This window comes from Equus quagga, chromosome 15, assembly GCF_021613505.1.
Source record: "Equus quagga isolate Etosha38 chromosome 15, UCLA_HA_Equagga_1.0, whole genome shotgun sequence".
In the NCBI taxonomy this organism is placed as follows: Eukaryota; Metazoa; Chordata; class Mammalia; order Perissodactyla; family Equidae; genus Equus; species Equus quagga.
The window spans coordinates 64,630,582-64,651,941 of NC_060281.1; the positions used below are offsets into that span (position 1 = coordinate 64,630,582).

At 45.0% G+C, this 21,360-nt stretch overlaps 1 protein-coding gene across 4 annotated transcripts in view; it reads right to left on the bottom strand.

Annotated features, from left to right (window-relative positions):
* Positions 1-21,360, bottom strand: part of SFSWAP (splicing factor SWAP) — a 79,254-nt gene that overhangs the window by 32,952 nt on the left and 24,942 nt on the right. For all 4 annotated transcript variants that reach the window (XM_046639365.1, XM_046639364.1, XM_046639367.1 and 1 more), the window contains exons 8-11: positions 11,048-11,288; positions 9,734-9,865; positions 9,063-9,156; positions 7,640-7,811 (exon numbers count right to left, since the gene is read on the bottom strand). In XM_046639365.1, coding sequence (XP_046495321.1) covers positions 7,640-7,811; positions 9,063-9,156; positions 9,734-9,865; positions 11,048-11,288 — 639 coding nt within the window. The remainder of the gene's footprint in view (positions 1-7,639; positions 7,812-9,062; positions 9,157-9,733; positions 9,866-11,047; positions 11,289-21,360) is intronic.

Sequence of the window (21,360 nt, forward strand, 5' to 3'; positions counted from 1 at the left end):
ATATCCCAACTATATAAAGTAGCCTTGTCTAACAAAGCAAAAGTTACAAAATCTGTTCCTTTATTCAGCAAACATCTGACTGGGTGCCTACTTTGTGCTGGGCATTATGTCAGACTGTTCTCTATACCTATAAGAAACTGTAAATCTAATGTAACAAAAATTTAGGTGGTTCAATTTTTCTCCCCAGAACGCTGGGAAATTTGAATTTAAGAGAAATACGAAGGTTGCCCCAAAGGGAACAATCTTCTTTCCCATCCCACCCACTCAACAATCACTCCCTGAGTCCCTTTCCCCTTGAGACATGATGGCACACGGCTCTTAACAACACCTGATTGGTTGTAATAAGATACTTTATTTTTAAAACTTATAAGTAGTAATTTATGAAGGATATTCAAGTAAACTACAAAGAAGGGAGATTTTAAGTGTGGTGCAAACCAGCTGACTCTGAGAGGAGTGGATCCTGGCTTGGCAAAGGCAGGATCTAGAAGGACTGTGATGTGTCAGTGATCCCCCTTGTGGGTGGGGTTACCCAGCTGGCCCCCGAGGTCCTACCACTCTTAGCCTTTTATGGTTCCAAACTCATGTGGGACTTGAAGCATGCAAATATCTCAGATCTTTGAAATGTAATAACCTTTTGTCAATAATCACCTCAAGCTATAGAGTATACCCCAAGATGTTAAATGTTGGGAAAGTGGTATTTTCTAAGTCAAAATGAAAAAGGAGCAAAATCAGTCTTTGTGTTGACTACGCAACGTTACCCACCTGCACCGTACACAGGCACACCACAAGTCTTTGTTCATAATAACCCCTAAATACAAGATGTCATCACACAAGGGGTTACATATACGTTGCATCAGGAGAGTGGGTATTAACCATTTTCCTGTGGTTATGATACAAACAGTCCTGATCTTCTGGAGATATGTACCAAAACATTTACGCACAAAATGCTATGATGTTGGGGATTTGCTTTAAAATATTCTGGGAGTGGGCTGGACTGAGATGTATAAAATTAGGTCAGTCCTGTGGCTGAGGGGGAGCTGGATGCTGAGCGCTTGTGTGTGGGGTCTGGTGTGCTCATTATCCCACTCTGCTTCTGTACATGCTTGAAATTTTCCATAAGAAAAAAAAGTTGAACAATATTAACTGTTCATTGGCTATAGTAATGCTGTCTCTTTAATAAACACAGGGTCAAAGAAACTTTTACAAGGAGAGAACACTTCACTTAATTGTTAATAAAAATTACTCATTAACTTGGGGCTATAACTATTACATCACGAAATAATTTGAAAACAATTACTCCCAAACCATTTCTTCCTCCAAATTAGGAAGGTGAGCAATCAACAAATATAGAATTAAAACGAAAGCTTCTGGATAAAGAAGATACCGTATATATATATATACACACACACAATGGAATACTACTCAGCCATAAAAAAGAACAAAATCGTCTCATTCACAACAACATGGATGGACCTTGAGGGAATTATGTTAAGTGAAATAAGCAAGATAGAGAAAGACAATCTCTGTACGACTCCACTCACATGTGGAAGTTAAACATGTAGACAAAGAGAACAGATTAGTGGCTACCAGGGGAAAGGGGGGTGGGGGTGGGGCAGAAAGGGTGAAGTGGTGCACCTACAACATAACTGACAAACAATAACGTACAACTGGAATTTCAAAAGATTGTAAACTATCATAATCTCAATAAAAATAATAATTAAAAAAACCCAAAAGCTTCTGGGACACTTTCTATCTTAAGCACAACACTCAGTGTAGACACTGTAAAGCTAGCACTGATGCACCCAAATACAATGCCAAATTGCACCGTTCTTCAATATACACTTTAAAGTGATTTTAATAAAAGAACTGACTAGGATGCACAGTCTACATGCCTCACCTGGCTGACACGTGCAGCCCCAGCAGAGGGACAGTCTCAGGCTCCCCATTTACAGATGGGGAAACAGGCTAAAAAGGTCAAGTACCTTCCCCAAGGCAGCTGTGCTAGACAACAGGGGATGAGGAATTAGCTCCTTTGCAGAACTGTTCAAGGACACAACTACTGCTCTACCTAGAATCTGATTTGCAACCACATCACAACACAGGAAAAGCATTCCCACGGCCTTCACTGGCTTCTCGTTGCCTTAAGGTAAAACTCAAGTTCCCCCGAGGCTGGCAAGGCCAGGCCCCTCTTGCCACTCCTCCTGAGTGCACTGTGCTGTGGCCACGCTGGACCCTCTTCCTCAGTCAGACCCGGCCCGCCCGGCCCGGCCTCTGCCTGGAGCTGTCATGTTCTTCCCGTGCCTGGCGCTTGCCTCCTCTTCAGATGCCTGCTCAGACAGGCCCTGCCGGCCTCTCTGCCACAAGACCCTTTACAATGTGCTTTATGGCTTTGCGGTGTGCTCACCCAAGCCCGGGGAGGGCAGGACTGCAGGACCACCGCGGCTGACATGTGCACCCATGCAGCTTGGGGCCAGGCCCCGAGGAGCAGATGCTCAGTAGACACTCATGAGTGAGTCAGCAGTCCCCAGTCTTCCATCTTCCACACCAAAATGCTTCCATTTTTAAGGTAACCAGTTTTATTACTAACTTCTAACTTCAAAAGGAATAAATATTCTCCATGGGAAATTCTGGAAACATAGGTGAACAAAATGAAAGATCAACTGCAATTCAGATATGGGAAAAAAATAATTGGAGCACCGCCAATATAATAGTGACAGTTCCTAGCACACATGCATGTAGGCACGCACGCATGAAACATGGGATCCTACTTTAGAGCTTGCTGTTTTCACTTAATAAGCAACAGCTTCCCATATAAACAGTGTAGACATGTTTTCATGTCAACACAGATCATTTAAAAAAATGGCAATAGGGGGCTAGCCTGGTGGTGCAGCAGTTAAGCTCGCACATTCCGCTTCGGCGGCCTGGGGTTTGCCAGCTGGATCCTGGGTGCGGACATGGTACTGCTTGGCACGCCATGCTGTGGCAGGCGTCCCACATAGAAAGTAGAGGAAGATGGGCACGGATGTTAGCTCAGGGCTAATCTTTCTCAAAAAAAAAAAAAAGCAATAGTACTTCTTGATATGGACATACCAATTTATTTCAATCTCCCACAACTGTTCCCAATTTTTTATTTTTGAAGGCTAACAAGGCCTGTGATGGATGTCTGGTCCAGACAGCCTGGTGAACCAGACGTTTCTGGGAGTGGGAGGGCACATACATTTAGAACTTGGTCCACATTGTTGGGCTGCCTCCTTCCGAGAGGGTGTACCCACTTACACTCCCAAAGACAACGTGCAAGTGCCCACTACCCCACGGCCTCTCCCTCACTGAAGAGCATTATTTTTTATTTTATTATTTTTTCCCTTTTAATTTTTCTTTTAAAGGTTGGCACCTGAACTAACATCTGTTGCCAATCTTCTTTCTTCTTCTTTTTCTTCTCCCCAAAGCCCCCCAGCACACAGTAGTATATTCTGGTGGCAGGTCCTTTTGGTTGTACTGTGTGGGAGAAACCACCTCAGCATGGCCTGACGAGTGGTGCTGTGTCCATGCTGAGGATCTGAACTGGTGAAACCCTGGGCCACCAAACTGGAGCGCACGAACTTAACCACTTGGCCATGGGGCTGGCCCCTATTTTTTAACTTTATCAATTGGAGAGGCAAAACACTCTATCTTGTTACTGAGGATACAGTTTAAACGTTTATTTACTAACCATCTATTTTTCTTCTTTTGTGAACTATCTCCTCATGTCCTTTGCCTATTTTTCTATTGCAGTAATTGTCTTTTCTTATTGATTTATAGGAATTCTTTATAGAGTAAGGATACTGACCCTTTATCTTCTGTTATGTTGGCAATCACCAGCATTTGACATTTGTCTTTTAACTTTATACAGGTCCTGCTTCCATCACACCTATTAATCTCTCCTTATAATTTATGGCTTCAATTCTTAGAAAGTCCTTTCCAACTCCAAGACTATAAAAAAATTACCTTTATTTTCTTCTGTTTTTATGGGTTTTTCTTTTTACATTTAAATACTTAACTATCTGGAATTGTTACTATTGCCAGATGTGATGCAGAAGTCTTAATCTACTGATAAAGAAACACAAAGTCTTTTGTCTGTTCATCTGATAAACTATGATGGAAGATCTTCTGGTGTGATGCTATGCTGGGATTCCTGGAATGATCCCCAGCTGCTATGACCACTGTCATTCCTAGCTGGCTTCACTCTGAGGTGTCAACATCTGTATTTCTTTCTTTCTTTCGCTTTTTTGAGGAAGATTTGCCCTGAGCTAACATCCGCCCCCAATCCTCCTCCTTTTGCTGAGGAAGACTGGCCCTGAGCTAACATCCGTGCCCATCTTCTCCTTTGGGACGCCTGCCACAGCACGGCTTGTCAAGCGGTGCGATGTCCGCACCCGGGATCCGAACTGGTGAACCCCGGGCCGCTGAAGCGGAACGTGTGCACTTAACCGCTGTGCCACAAGGCTGCCCCAACATCTGTATTTTTCAGTGATGGTGGCCTGTGGACTGCTAAGCTTTGTGGGGCTGGAGCACTGGGGCTCGAGAGCTTCATAATTTCCATCTCAGTGCTGCGGTGGCTGTAATCATGAAGACTTTTCTCTTTCTTAAGGGAAATCACAGTGACCTGGACCTTGTTCTGGCTTGCTGCCTGGTTTTAGAGATATTTCACTGACCAATGTTTTCTAGAATCTTCCAGGCCTATCAATCTGCCATTCTACTACCTCTTCTTGAAACAATTTTAGCAATTTATGTTTTCTTAGACATTTTTCAGTTATCTTCAAATTCACTCAAACGTAGAGTTGTATGTATTATTCTTGTGGACTTTCAAAGTATCTGTGATTTTTTCCTCATTCATTAGGTTGTGTATTTGCATTTGCTTTTTTCTACATTAAACCTGCACAGATGATATTTTACTGGTCTTTTATTATTTTCTCACTGATTTCTGCTTTGATTTTTATTGATTCCCCTTTCTTCCTTTCCTAGGATGCATTTTATGGTTTCTTTCTAGGTTCTTGAGGTGGATGCTTGTTCTCTTTTTATTTTTTCTTTACCAACATACACATATAAGGCTATAGGCTTCTCTTTGAAGTTTTCACCACATTTGATAATTTTTTGATAAGAAATATTCCCCTTTTCCTCACTTTAACTATTTAAGGGCACTGACATGTCTGTAAAAGTTTCTGCTTCAGCAGGGTATTTTTCATTTAGAATTTCAGACAGACCTTAATTATCTTGCATCTAATGTTACAGACATCAGTCTGACATGCCAACCTTTTTTTCCCTCTCAGAGGACTACCTGCCTATTTTTCTCTCTGGATGCTTTTCCTCCATCTCTACCCTTTTCCTTGGAGAGCTGAGAAACACTTTGAACTTGTCTTCTCATCCCATCTGATTTTCAGTGCTTTCATTATATTTTAAAATTTGGCAATCTATTTCTAAGCAATCTTTTCCAGATGTCAGACCATCAGTTGCACTAGTCTTACAATGTCTTCAGCTTTGTGAGAATATAAATTAGAGATTGGAGAAAATTTTCTTTCTTTTCTTTTTTTTTTAAGATTGGCACCTGGGCTAACAACTGTTGCCAATCTTCTTTTTTTCTCCAAAGATTGGCACCTGGGCTAACAACTGTTGCCAATCTTCTTTTTTTTCCCTGCTTTATCTCCCCAACCCCCCCGTACACAGGTGTATATCTTAGTTGCACGTCCTTCTAGTTGTGGGATGTGGGACACCGCCTCAACGTGGCCTGACGAGTGGTGCCATGTCCGCGCCCAGGATCTGAACCCTGGGCCACTGCAGCGGAGGGCGCGAACTCAACCACTCAGCCACGGAGCTGGCCCCGGGAGGAAATTTTCCCGTCACTCGATAACTCTGCTTCAGAGGGGCCCATGTGCTCCAGGGCTCAGACATGTGTCCTCTGAGCACTTCTGCAGGCACAGGGGATGCTTGCTCCCTCATCTGACTGCGAGAGGCAGTGAGCTGGGACGTGCTTTGCCAGAAACCGTGCAGCTCTCAGGGATCTCGGCTCGGACAGCAGCAGGAGGGAAGCTGTACATGTTGTTTTATTTGCCAAGTTACGGGACCATCATGGGGCGTGGAAGGAGAGACCATCATGGGAACGTGGAGGGAGCTACACTGCAGGCAGCAGCTGAGGGGACCACTGCACCCCATCCCCAGCCCCTTGGGAGGCCTGCTGCCACCTTGATGCTCTGGCTGTTCTGGCCTGCTGCCCGCTTCCTCTATGGCTGATAGTGGGTTCCCCCAAAGGTCACTGCTATTGAGTCTTAAAGTGTCCTTCTCTTCCCTATGAACTAAATTGCAGGCGGGCTGGCTGGTCCTTATGAAACATGGACAGTATCCCCTTTTTTCTGGAGCAATAACTGTTTTCAATCTCTGCTTGTTATACTCCTTTGGTTATCTGAATGAGTCTGAAGGTGGCTGGGAAAGGTGAGAGATTAAACGCGTGTGCTCAGGTAACCTCCTGGAACGAGAGGCTCAGAGATGCCTTCATGCTTTTCTAAATCACTGAATTCTCCTGGTCAGTCATTCATCCCAGTCAATTTGGATACTCTTGATCACCATCCAAAAAGGCATCTCTATGCAAAGAAAAGGCCTTCCTGCAATGTCAATGTTGTGCCTCCTCTGTCCTTCCTTGCACCAGGAGCTGCCGGCCTGCTCCTGCACACCTGACAGTGCTCCCTCTTCTACTTCTATTACAGTTCTATTTCAGTTCCACCAAAGCCCTCCAAAGTGCTTCTCTGCCTCCTCACAAAGTCACCAAACTGGACAAAGTTACTCCTCTGATCTAAACCTGTAAGGCGTGCCACTACCCGCATTGGAAGCTCCAGGATCTCACGGGAGGGCAGAGCCCTCACAAGCTGGCCAACGCTACCTCTCCAGGTTGTCCCACTTCACCACCCACCCGAGTCTCTGGATGACTTCTCACCCCTGAACAAGCCACAGAGCGTCTGCCTGGGGCGGCGGCCCTGTTTCTGGGGGTCCCGTTCAACTCTCAACGCCTGCTCCATCAGCCTTTCCCCACCAAGCCTCCCCCATTCAGCGCTTCTTTCAATGTTCTACCACATGGCTCTTTGCTAACATGCCTGCATCAACTTTGTTTCCTTTCTCTTTTTTGTTATATTGGCTCTTTTCATGTCTGTCTGTCTGTCTGTCCTAGTAGATGGAAAACTTCCAAGAACATAAAAGGAACTAAAATGGAGCGAGTGGGGCACTGCCTGGTAGAGACCCTCAAAAGATTTGCCTTAACAAATAAAGAAAACTAATGTCACTGGTACAGTAGTTGGCATATAAATAGTTTCAGAAGTCTGAGGGGATACAAACCATTATTTGAAATATTCTGAATATTTCCATTAATCTACTGTAACAGGCTGTTAAACAACCATAAACCTAAGATGAGCTTATATCCAAATGACCCCAAAGTCCACAGTAGGAAAGTATTATGAAGTAAAGGACTTTATTACCGCAACTTGAAAGTAGCAGCCAGTTCTCTCCTGTCCTGTAGTTAAAGGCACCTAACCTTAAGGAATCCAGAATTCTCTCCTGCTAATTTAAAGTAATGTCTCCGAGGTCAGGACTGGAACTTCCGGCAGTGGTGGCAGCGTACCTTTCACTAGCTTCCCGTCCGTAACGGTTTTGCTGGATGATGCCTCCTTCTTCCCCCCCGAGCCGCCTCTTCCTCCCGCGTCGGCCATGTCTTCAGACACACCATCCTCCCCAATGTCACTCGGTTTTTCAGGAGCAGATTCTGCAGGGACCTCTTCCGGTGCTGACACAGCCTACAGAGATCAAACATGACTACAAACTGTTCCATGAGAAATTGCCTAGATTTGTTAAAAAAGATATATGTGTATATACGTATATTTCACTGGACAATAGCATTTCTACACTACTCCCTGGCTAACACTAAGGAACATACTTTCAAACTCAGATTTGCTATTTGTTACAACAGAATGAAAAGAGGAGTGGAAGGAGGTATTTTCCTCTGGAAGAACATCACGCTTATTCTTAAAGCTTGAATACTGTCTTGGGAACCAATGCTCACTACTACTACTTTGGAGACTGATGACTGAGAACACTTTTAGAATACAAAATTATGCCCATTGCCTACAGATAAGTCACTTTTCTTCAGTTTGAGCAATCAGAGATATAAGTCTGAAGAAGAAACCCAACGATAAGCAAGGCCTACGTCATCTCTCTAACAAAATAGGCTTTAAAAAAAATGTCAGGGGGCTGGCCCTGTGTCCCAGTGGTTAAAGTTCTGTGCACTCTGCTTTGGCAGCCCGGGTTCACAGGTTTGGATCCCGGGTGAGGACATACTCCACCCATCAGCCACACTGTGGAGGCACCCCATAGACAAAGTAGGGGAAGACTGGCAACAGACGTTAGCCCGGGTGAATGTTCCTCACAAAAAAAAAAGGGAAAAGAAAAATCAGGGTGTCCACATAATTGAGAAGAGGCACAAGAAAGGACTACAAGGACAGGAAGAAATGCTTCCAATGGGCATGTAAAAACCACGTGCGGGGATATTTGCAAGGAGGGGAGGGTGAGGGGAGTTGTTGGCAGGCAGCACCCGGAATAAAGGGTGTTCACCACAGATGGCAGCTGTGCAGCTCCAGCACAGCAGCTGTGACTGCACATGCTCACATTTCATACAGTTAGTGTATGTTGAGACAACACAAGTCTAGCATACGGCTCCCATGAGAAGTAGTTAAAAATAACAGCCAAGCAAAACATCAAGTCCTTAAAGAAATGGGATTTTTTGTTTACAACATGCTGGACAAATGCTCAGCAATGAATGATGAATATGGGTCAAAGTTTTCAACAGATCTAAAAAACAAGTTTCAACTCTGAGAGGCGGGAAAGGTTGAAAATAGCACATGCCAGATAGATATTACACCCAAAAACAAGTGTAAAATCTACAAGCCCTTTTATACATCCTGAGAGCAAACAGAAAATTATTTCTGCATCTGCAAATCAGAGCTATCACAAAAGAGCTTCACACTTGCCCTGCCTCGACAGGAACGCACCTGCGTGCTTTCGCTCCCTTCTTTCTGGAGGAAGAGCTGCTTCTTAAACTCGTAGTAGGCATTATACTGGTGCCACGGCTGCAGGAACTCAAATCTACGAACAGAAAAGGCAAGTAAGTCATTCAACGAGACGCGCACACTGCAACAGCAACACTTAACTCTTCCTGATACTGTGTACTTGCTGTGAGCTGAACACTGCTCTAAACGCTTTACAATGCCTGACCCTAATTATCTCAACAACTTATGTAGTAGCTATGACTACACCTACCCATTTCAGACAAGGGAGATCGAGGAACTGCCATGAAACCTCATGTTTTCTGTTTCCCTACCTGAGGTATGGAATAGTATTTCATTAAAAAAAATAAATAAAACTGAAGTGTGTCTAAATTTCCATAGCACATTCTTGAGAAGCATGAATTACAGCCTTTTATTTTAGGTAGCTTCAATATTCTTAAAGAACAAAACAACCTACACAAACAAAAAAACAGATAACAATAAAAAAAGACACCACCTGACTCAAAGTAGTTTACCAAGGTAATTACAAGATGTATTTATCTAAACACATAAGGATTAAAAAGAAAAAAAGGAATTCTGTAGCTAGACTAAGAAAAAGAAGCCAAACTAAACCCCAAATACCATCTATGCAACCCATATAAAATTCTCCACCTCACCTCTGATCATTCTTGGCACGAACGCTGGTCTCAAATTTAAGGCCATTCCTAGCCACGTACTCTGCCAGCTTGTCAATCACGGGCTGGATGTCGGGGGGCGGGGGGATGATGGCAGCCGCAGGAGCAAGTGCACTGCAGAGAAGCATTCCATCACTCACAGAGAAGGACCTCCTCCAGATCACTGGCAGGGGGATCAGCTCAGCACGGCGCAGGAGGGCCTTTCACTGTCTCAGTTCACACCAAGAGGGAAGTTACACACACACAGGGAGGCTCTTTACCTGAGGTGACTTGTACCACAAAACACTATGAAAGCCAATCCATTTAAAACAGGGACCAAAATATCGTCAAGGGCGAAAATGGGGATCTTACTGAAAAATGACACTTAAAGTCATGGAAACAGGTTCATTTCTTTTTCTCCTAACATTTCCCTCCAATTACAAGCTACTTCTTAGAAGCAACCAAGAATAAATCAAGTGTTGATTTTTGTTATATTAAAAAAGAAAGAGGGGCCAGCCTCGTGGCACAGTGGTTAAGTGTGCACATTCCACTTTGGTGGCCCAGGGTCCGTGGGTTCAGATCCTGGGTGCCCCTCTTGGCAAGCCATGCTGTGGTAGGCGTCCCACATATAAAGTAGAGGAAGATGGGCACAGACGTTAGCTTCAGGGCCAGTGTTTCTCAGAAAAAAGAGGAGGATTGGCAGCAACAAATTTTAGCTCAAGGCTAATCTTTCTCAAAAAAAAAAAAAAATGGCTAGCATGACAACATCTTTCATTTCATGTTTAACTTTCTTAGCATGATCAGAAAGTGGGTCATTTTTGCAGAAATATCCAAGTGTTTCGTCAAATTTCCAGAGAGCCTCTTTTCAACTTGAGACATTCCAGTGGGGTACTTGCTCAGCCCACTGACACTTAGAGTCACACACATGCTGGCCAGTGACAGGTGCTGGGGGTCTAGTCTCTGCCTTGCTATCATCAACTTTATGAAATCCTACACGTTTTGCAAGTAATCATGGCTTCACTTCACACTGATTTTGCCTAGTACTCCCCAACTGAGGTGTCAACACATTGGAAACAATAGATGCTGGGATTAAGGGGGGCAGTGTGGAGTGCTAACTGGAAATTAATTTTCTAAGTGGTTAGATCTTGCTGCTAAAAGTGTTTATGTGTGACAATTTCTGTTGCCCTATCAACTCTGTAACTTGGGGATTTGAAAAATAAACACTCATAATGGAGATCCTCTATGTAACCCACATTATAAAGACCTCCGAACCAAGAACGCAGATGCGCCAGGTGACTCGAAGAAGTGAGAGCGTACCTTGTGGTGATGGTGGTGGAGGTCACCCCACCACTTGTCTCTGCTGTGGTTGGCGGGGGTGGTGGTGTGGTCCCAGGAGGCGGTGGGGCGGTGGCCGTCACTCCGGCGGAGCTGGACACGGTCACTCCGGCAGGCAGGGTGCTGTAGTAAGTGGCTACATCAACCCCTGGTGGGGGAGGTGCCAGGCAGTAGGTGCCATCGGGCAGCATGTAGTAGCTGTAGTACATGGCGGCCACCGTCGCTGTGAAGAGACGCGGTTGTGGGGAGTGAGAGCAGCAAGCGACAGGCGAGGAGACAGAGTCCATGTTGCAGTAAGAAAGGGACACCTTCCCAAGTCCAACACCATTTTGGTCCATTTTCAAGTACACTGTTTTCTATATTTTTCGGATACAAGAAAGACCACCCGTGTGACATGCAATATGGAAGAGCCAGGCGATATCCACACACCCAGGGACAGTGGAAAGTGAACAGGATATTCAAAACAGCCAAATGTGAACATTCCTCGACAAGTTAATGCTCTCCCTGACTGCAGACTGTGCAGCTTAGAAGAAAAGTCCCTTCTCTGGAGCCACTAGCTGCCCTTTCCCCACGTGGCCATCCCAGATGACCTATGCTGATGAAATCCACGTGTGACTCAATCCCTTCCCTGGTTTGCCCATTCTGATACCACTCCCATTCTCTATGCTCTTTTTCATTCAAACATTCGTTTTGGAAATCATCCCATTTCTAAAGCTGTGTTGCTCTTTGTCACTAGTGCAAGCCCCCACCCACAATACATGGATGTACTATAATTTATTTAAGAAGTTCTGATGGGCACTGAGGTCGTTTCAGGCTTTGCTATTATAAACAGTGATGTACAACAGCTTCCCGTTTATTCTGGGCACATATGTAAACATCTGTAGGATAGCAGCCCATTGTTTTAACAATTAAAAGTCCTGTAAGTTCATTCATCTTTTTTTGGGAAAAATATTTAAAACTAGCTAAATCACAGAAGAGTCAATGATCTAATTAAGAATTTTAATTTCTAATCCTGTTGGAGATAAGCAACTGGTTCCGACTACAGAGAGATTTAATTTCCTCTTCATTAGAGGATGGTGAAAAGATTTTTCCAATCAAGAAATATTATTTTGATTTTCAATTAATCCGTTTTAAAACAAAAACATTTACAAATAGTGAAAGCTTTACATTGACCATGGTTTTCAGTAATGTATGCTACACATGGGGAAACAGTAGTATAGCAACTGACAATTTCTCAATAACAGCTGGATCCCAGCATTTGCATTTTGGGTTGGAATGACTGTGTAATTCCTGTGTGCTGCAGGCATATCCACAGCTGACAATGACTTGCTCTGTATTAATTATACATGCACAAACTCCCAAGTTGTTCCTCTCTAGCTTGACGTTACACCACCCACTGTTATGCATTAACAACAACAACATTCCACATTCTCAAAATAAGATATGTGGCCCCAATATCCTCTCCACGTGCTCTTCAGCACAGAAACGTTCACATAACATCTGTGAAGGAAGCAGGGCCCGAGACAAGACTGTCCGACACAGGTGGGCACATGGGGCGATGGCAGGAAAGGCATGTGCACTCTGTCACCCCAGCACATAGCATGCAGTATCTGTTGGATGGATAAACTGAAGCGACAGTTCAAATGGAAGATTTTTCTAACCAAATGAGGCATTCCAACATAAGCATATGCTTCTGAAAGATACAATATTAGCCCTGAAAGAATGGAATTACTATTCCCACCCATCCCCCTTCAGATAATCAAGCTACTGGGGTCCTTCCTGTCACCTCCTGGGCAAAGCCACTACCACGGAGGAGGAAATGATGTGGCATCAGCAAGACCAGAGTGTAACCTAACATCCCACAGAGAACACCCCCAGCGTGCCCGTGTCCCTGGGAGAGGGGACTGCAAGTCCTGCTAGCGCCCAGCCAAGTGGCACACCTCAAGGAAGGACAGATACTCCATATCCTGTCCTGCAGTCAGCCTCTTGCCTAAAAACAAGCCAAAGTACATTTTAAATCGCAGCCACAACCAATGAGCCATAGGAATTCATAAAAACAAAATGTTTTACAATTAAGTTTCAACTAACAGTATATATTATGCAACTGCAACTTAATGTGTTCTTTATGTAACAGAAGTGAATAACTTGTTTTCAAAATTGAGTACCATTCCTTTGAAAGTACTAATAGGCAGATTAATGAGCAGTCTATCTGACTTTCCTGAATTGTCCGTCACATTAAATTAAAACAAAGTGTTAAAAATAGCAGTGCTGGCAAGGTGGCAGATTAACTTAACTCAGGAACTCACCACTACAAACATCTAAAGACACTGGCAAAACATACTGAAAAACTTAAGATGTGCAGCTGAGCTCACCAAAAGAAAATGCCCTGTCCCAGGCATGAAAATAAACCCAAACCTCCAAAGCTGAAGCGTCTCCTAAGCCTTGAGTTAGATCTTACTCCGGATGTGGGGGGAGGCTGTGAGCCCTGGGCACATGGGGACCCACACCACAGGGTGTCACCGGAAGGAGGGATGGGAAACAGGAATCCTGGCGGAGGTCGGTGCAGGCTGCCCTTCTCTCTAGCCTCGCACTGCGCGCTGTGAGCCCTCTCCAACAACGCGTTAAGTGCCCTCTGCAAAGGTGAGAGGAGTCTGAACATCTCCATGTGTCTCGCGACGGCAGTGAGCCACCCACGTCCCATGAGAGGAGGATGTGGCTGACCCGCTGGAGACATCCCACTGCACAAGGCGCTCCGGGGAAGGCTGCTCTACCGGGTGGCCGAGAACCCAACACTGCGGCAGCTTTACCAGTTCTCTCCTTTCTCCCGATTCTCACTTCGGGGAAAGTCAGGGATGGAAAGATTTTAGGGAGAAGGTCGTTTCTGTCCTTTTCCCCACAGACACTGAGGCCTGGGAGGGCTGTGACAGAGACAGGGCAGCACTGTTGCCCCCTGGGATCTTTGGGTCCCACTGTCATGAAAAGCGCGTTTCCTCATCCTGACCTCGGGGTATCCTTTCGGAGTCTTCTGCCTGCCGTGAAGCCCCCCTTGTTTTACCATCCCCTACCCCAGGCCGACTCAGTAGGCCCCTGCTCTGCCCTCTGTAGGGACCATGCACACACACCCCTGGGGTAATTCTCCACAGCATCAGGGCTGTTGGCACAGCTACTGACCCAAGGGCTCAACATCTTAAAAACAGCAATAGGCAGCTCACACAGCTCCCAGTATACAGCAGGCACTCGATAAGCATTTAATAAGCAAAGCCTGCTGATGGCAAGGCCTGTGCACCTTCTAAAACACCCGGGTGCTAAGATAGCCTGCGGTGAACAGGAAGCCTGGCAAGCTGACATCACCCTATTACAGAGGCTCTTCAAAGACGCAGCAGTGGGCTCACACAGCTCTTGAAATACTTGAACTAAAACCCTTTAAAGTGGACACCGATTAGAGGACTGTGATTTTTGTATACAGCCCCCAACTCAGAAATTCTCATGAACACTAAGTTTTGAGAACCAATGGACTAGACCATGGAAAGAATAGACAGAGGTCTGGGCACTCCAGGACCACGTTCCCTTAAGGTCACCATCACATCCTAGACAGGCACAGGGGTGTGTACAGTTGCAAAGTGCTCCCACTGTTGTGTTTAGCACTGGGCTTCCATGACATAATACATCTTACCAGGTTTGTTGTTGTTCTCAGGATTTTACGTTGAATTTTCCAAGAGGAGATTGGGTTTTACAGTAAGTTAAATGCTGAAATGATTTACCTAATAAACAAACATCATGAACACAACAAACACTTACTCCAAATAAATCCAAGAGAGAAATCTCAACGGGCCCCTACATGTCCTAAGGGCAAGTACAGTTGTATGGAGAAATCAAGCTTCCTAAAAGCATAAGGCACATTCTTAAGCACTTCCTTCCCAACACCGAGTGTGCTCAGAAAGGTACAGAGCCACAGAACACAGCGTCAAAGGACTCTGCCTAATTATCTTCCAAAGCCATTCTACTAGACTGGCTTCTTGCAAAAACAGAGCCAGTTTACCGATACTTCCATGTGATCTTAATCTCACACAAATTTAACTCCCAGAAGAGAATCCTAGCATCGAAAGGGTACTTGGAGATGAGAGGGCTGGTGAGCAATCCCTTCTGCGTAAGAGCCAATTCAGAGAGACAAACAACATGTATCTGTATTAAGAATGAAAACAGTTCTGTAGAAAAAAAAATGAGCACCTTCTTTAAAAACCGATCTGCTTTATTCATAGAAGAACGTTAAGAAGATGGCACTGTGTTTTCACACGAGCACGACTAGCTGAGCGTGTCTGAGAAGCAGCAACAAGAGGCTCTCACCTGCCCGCCAGCGGTCTGCCACCTCAGCACCCCCACCTGTCCACCCCAGGTCATGGCCTCGCCTCCCAGCATCCTTCACGGGACCTCCAAATGGTCTCCACCCACATGCATTCCAGGGACCTTTCTAGGAAGTTCAATGGCTTTAAATCCTATTTGTACTTGATGATTCCAGAATCCCTGTCTTCAGCCTGAGCTGAACTTGTATATTAATTGCCCGCTCAACACCCTCATTGGGACAGCTCATAAATGTTACAAAGAGACTGCGTCTGGAACAGGATCTGCGAGCTTTCTCCACACATTGGCTCTCCTGCAGTCCTGCCCTGGCAGGAAGCGGCTGTGCCCTGCCTCCTCCCAGTGAGTCAGCCTGGACCCCCCTTCCGACTCCATCCAAATCAGACTTCTCCTGACTCCAGCTCTGAAGCTCCAGTACCCCTGCCCAGACTAGAGAGAACCTCCCAGCCATGACACTGCTCCGCCTGAAGCCCTCCTACCTCTCCCCTCGGGGTCCAAGCCAAGTGCTCCGTCTCCCAACGCTCCCCCATCCCTGCCTCTACTCCACTTGGGGCCTCCCTAATGGCCTGGCTTGCCTGAGCTTCCTCTGGCTTCTGGTCTTGGGTGACCTTGGCTCAGACGGACTCCCTGACTATGCCCACCAGCACTGCTGACCTCCTCAGGGCTCTCACTGTCCCCGTGACATTCCTCATTGGAAGGAACTTTGTTCACTGTTATTCCCAGCATAGCATGACCAAAGGCCAATTTTTTCAATGAATGCACAAGTTATATGCAAAAGAATGAGAACTGGAATGGCATGAAGCTTCTCAGCAGCAGCAGAGGCTACTCTGAGACGGTGGCCCAGAGTATTCCAAAACCTGAGGGACAATATTCAACCCACAATTCTAGGCCCGTCTAAACTACCTACTGCATGTGCAAGCAGAATTAGGGCATTTTCAGACATTCAAGGATTAAAAAATATTGTCTTCGTACGTACCCTTTCTTGGTAAGCTACTGGAGCATGTGCTCCAGCAAAATAAAGGAGTAAACAAGCAAACCAACCAGAAGGAAACCAGGCACTAATGCAGGAAAGCAAGGAAGAGAAGCTGGAGGAGAACATGGCTACAGGCTAAGAACACGGCCACTCCACACTGCAGCAGGGGGCAGAGAGCTCCAGAAACACACCTGCAAATGTCACCAAAAGGCAGACTGTGAATGCCACCACCGATGTACCAGAGAAGCTCACTATCCACATTTCCAGCAGCAGGAAGCACGAGGCATCCAAAATCAAGACCTGCTCCTGGAGATGGCACCACTGAAAAGAGCCCATGTCGTTCAACAGCTCTGCGGATGCTAAGCTAGGAAGCAGGAGCAGTTCTGTGGGGCTGAGTGCCCACGACACCTGACAGCTGGGGCTCTGACACAGGTTGTACAAGACAGGTCCCAACCTTTGCAGAGGAATCAGCACAGATGATGGATGTGTAAGCTATGTCCGCATTGTTCCCTTTGGAATTTTGATTATAAAATACAGGTTTAAGTACATTAGCTAAAGTTACAAAGTAACCAAAACAGAAACATGTGATAAGAGTACATCCGGCGTGTGAGAGGAGGTTCAGCCGGGGCACAAGCTAAATTATCATCTGTCATGGCGGGAAGACGACAGAGAAAATCTAGTCTAAAGTAGATAAATCCAGAAACAGGCACAAGCAGGTTATTCAGACATACAGAAGTAATCACCGAAAACTCAAAGACAAAACAGTTAACAGTAAATGCTTATGAAACAAAATTAGAAGCGGGAGGGGTGGGCCAAATACTCTTCATAACAAACAATCGTTGTTACTATTTTTTCCAGAAGGCACTGAATTTCCCTTTTTGTTGCCCTCCCCGAAGCCCCAGTACATAGCCGTATATCCTAGTTGTAAGTCCTTCTAGCTCCTCTATGTGGGACGCCGCCTCAGCCTGATGAGCAGTGCGAGGTCCATGCCCAGGATCCAAACCCGTGAATCCTGGGCCACTGAAGCGGAGCACGTGAACTTAACCACTCAGCTATGGGGCAAGCCCTATTATTTGACTTAAAAAAATACAGGTATTACTTTGATTAAAATAATTTTTAAAAGTCTCCTAACTATAATCAAAGAGACAATGAGTATCTTATTCTATTTATCATAGTTTGAGCCCAGAGCAAAGACTTTAGAGAAACAACATTCTTCATGCTCCTTTTCAATGTATTACTTTTTGCTTCCTCTCTCCTTTCATCTGTCCATCCAGCCAATATTTACTCAATATGTCCTTGTGTCAAAGAGTCATCTAGGGGCTGGGGATCCAGCAGTATCCATGACAGACAAGTTCTGCCCTCCTGGAGCTTCTGCACAGCAAGTATGGAAGTAAACTACAGAGGAAACAGAGGAAGCTCAGACACTGAGAAGGGCTATGAAAACACAAAACAGTATATGTGAGAAGAGGATGAATTGGGGAAAGGCCCGTTATGCAGCAGAGCCAGGGAAGGTCTGACCTGAGAAGTAAAAGCTCTCGGGGAAGAGCACTTTAGGCCGATGAGCAGCCAGTGCAAAGGTCCTATGGTCAGAATCAATTACGACACTTTGGGAACAGGAAGGACAGTGTGACAGAGCAGCGAGACATGGAGAGCAGAGGTGAGTTTCTGGAATTTCAATGAGATGAGAAGCCAATGGAAGATTCTGAGTAGAGAGGTGAAGAGATGGGATTCACTTTTTGTAAGGTCACGCTGGCTGCCAGAGGAAGCACGGGCTGTGGGAAGGCAGCACTGAGACCAAGAGGGGCTGTAGCAGATGCCAAGTCCAGAAAGATGGTGGCTTAGATCAGAGCGGATGCGCTGAGAAGTGTCGGATCTGGGATGGATGCTGGACATGGTGCCCAAAGACAAGCAGCAAAATCACCCATGGGTGTGAGGGAAGAGAAGACTGGGGGCGATGCCAACGCCTTGGCCTGAAGAGGAGAGTGATGCCGGTGCCACTCCCTGAAACAGGGGCGTGTGCGGGAATTAAGAGTCCTGCTCTGGACATGCCAAATGCAAGATCTCCACGACCTAGCCAAGGGCTGGAGACACACATCTGCATCAGCAGGACATGGGAACCTTCCAAAGAACACAAACCACGACAACATACTGTAAAATCTGCATTTTTAACAAAACCGGTATTTACCATAACTTTAAAAGTTTATGGGGCTATCAAATAAAAAGGAGTAAACAAAATGAGAATGTTCATATTCGGGTGAGGTCTCTTACTAACAAATTTTGGGATAGAGCAGAGGTTGGCAAACTCTTCCTACAAAGACCCAGACAGGAAATACATTAATCTTTGCGGACAAAGAGGCAGGCTAAATTGAGGGTATCATACAGGTATTTATACGATGGGAAAAATAAATTCCCACACTTTTTCTCTTTGATGAAATTCAAAATATAATAAAGATAATTGAGTACAGTTTTGGGGGGAGGGTAACACATCTACTAACGGGAGGAAAACTCCTTTTATGAGGGATAACACTTCACGGCACTGGGGTGCAGAAAGGCCTGTCTGTAAAGCCCATCCGTAGCTCACACCCTCACAAGCACAGGTACGCTGGATTCAGCCACCAGGTTGTGGTGTGCCAGCCCCTAGGAGGGTATCATACATCTAGCATTTCCTATTTACCCCTGAGCTAGAACACCTCACTGTCCACAAACTGGAATTTTTGTTTTGCTTTTTAAAAAGTCAACATTTGGGGCCGGCCCAGTGGTTAAGTTCGCGCACTCCACTTTGGTGGCCCAGGGTTTCGCCGGTTTGAATCCTGGTGCAGACGTGGCACCGCTCTTCAAACCATGCTGAGGCAGCATCCCACATGCCACAACTAGAAGGACCCACAACCAAAAATACACAACTATGTACCGGGGAGCTTTGGGAGAAAAAGGAAAAATAAAATCTTAAAAGAAAAAAGAGTCAACCTTTTATAAAAGGCTGTTTGAAAATGTTCTTAAAACCTGGATGGTTGATAAATTAAAAAACATTTGAAAAGTATGGAAAAGTCATAGGAGTAAAAATCTGTCCCTAATCTCATAATCATTTGGATCCTCCTTCCGTCGTTTGTCCACGTGTACACGGATTTCTCAGACACGAGGATGGCAAGCACATTCCCTAACACTCGTGGGATCTGGTCTCCAATTCAGGCTAAGAGTCAACCAATGAATGTCCTGCTCTGTAACACTATGCACAGAACATGCAATATTGTAGCAAACTTCCCAAATCACAAGTTATGTTCACTTATCTCTACTTTATATTCAAGCTAGACTCTAGAGGAAGCCATCAAGCAGCAGAATTTACTGCAGTTAGTGCTGGTGACTGCACGAGTCGCCTCCAGGAAGCACTCGCTCTGAACGATCTGAGGCCAGGAGCTGCCAACTCCCCTACGTTTATGTGGCTGACAGACCAACGTCCGAATGAATTATTTCCATGGTGAATTCACTATCTAACAAATTCTACAGTACTACCTCTTTTGCTGAAAATAAACCTTAGTAAAGGTTTTATTGGCACCTGAAGATTCAGCTCTTTGAATCTGGTATTAACTGCACAGGCCCTTCAGACGACAGCAGTCTACTTGACTTGAGAATTTCCTTCTGCCTACAGTTAAAGTTATGTTTTCTTCACACTGAAGACCTTTAATCCAGGTGAGGTCAAATTATATAAGTTTAAATATGAGGCACCAACAACACAATTCAATAGTAATTGCCATTATTATTTTGCATTTTCAGGGGTGAAGAAAGTATTTAATAAGCCCAGGAGATATTAAAAACCTTCAACGTCCTTCAGCAGGAGAATAAGAGAGAACAAGGCTGAAAACTTCTTTCTCTCCCTTTTCCTAAGTTTTTCTTATCCACTCACTGTCTCCTTATCTCTGTTCTCAAGACTTCTGGCTTCACCTCCTGGACTCAGCTAATTTTCAAGAGTTCCTAAAAGACTCCTTTTGGCCACGGTTTGTTTGGGGCAGGGTACTTACCTATTAGCTCTCTACAATATACAATCATGTACTGAAAGGAAAAAAATACAGTCAAACAAATAAAAAACTCACCCTTCTGACTGCCCCAAACACTTAAAAGCATTAATCATTTGGATCATGACACATTGTGTCTAAATATTTTCAAACCGAGAAAATCTTGAGACTATCCACACCAGAGAGAAGGAGGACAACCAATGGCTCTGCTAACGGGCTCTCATGTGACAGAGAGTGTTCCAGAAGATGAAAGTTCATTGCAACCACCTGTTCTATTTACTTCATTGTGACATCCAGAGAACCCAAGGTTTAAAAAAACTCCCCAAACGAGGAGGCTTGTTTCCCTGTCACTAACCTTATGGAATAGGAAAATCTGACTGATTCTGTAGTGATGCAAGAGTACCACATTTCTAAAGCTGAAAAACCACTGGAATGAATCAGTTTCAGACATGTATGAACATGTGACTTACGAATTTTAGCCCACTATTTAGAAGTGATCTCTCTTTTTGGCACATAAAATTTTCTTCTAGAAAAGCCTGTTAGTTAAAGTCTTCATCAGTGACCTGCAAGTAAAAAGTTTTGAATTTTTAATACTGTATTGAGGTTTTGGAGGCGTGTTACATAAAAACAGGTTCTAGAGAGTTCTGGGTGAAGAAAGTAAGTGGTTCAAGTGTGCGACCGGAACTGTGAGGTGGGAGAAGCGTGCAGAGGTGCAGGGAGGGGGCCAGCAGACTCTGCACTGTCAGAAGGACGTCTCCCCTGGGTCCCTGACTGGGGGAAAAGACATTTGCTCTAGGCCATTTTTAGCATCTCACAAGAGAGCAGAGGATGGGTTTCCCAGAGAAAGCTGCACCTGGAAGGGAAGACAAAAGACCTCAGAGCAGGTGCAAACAGTGTCAAGGAGAAGGCTCCCATGGTGTTGAGGACATCTGCATGGAGCTGCCAGCGTGGTGAGCAGG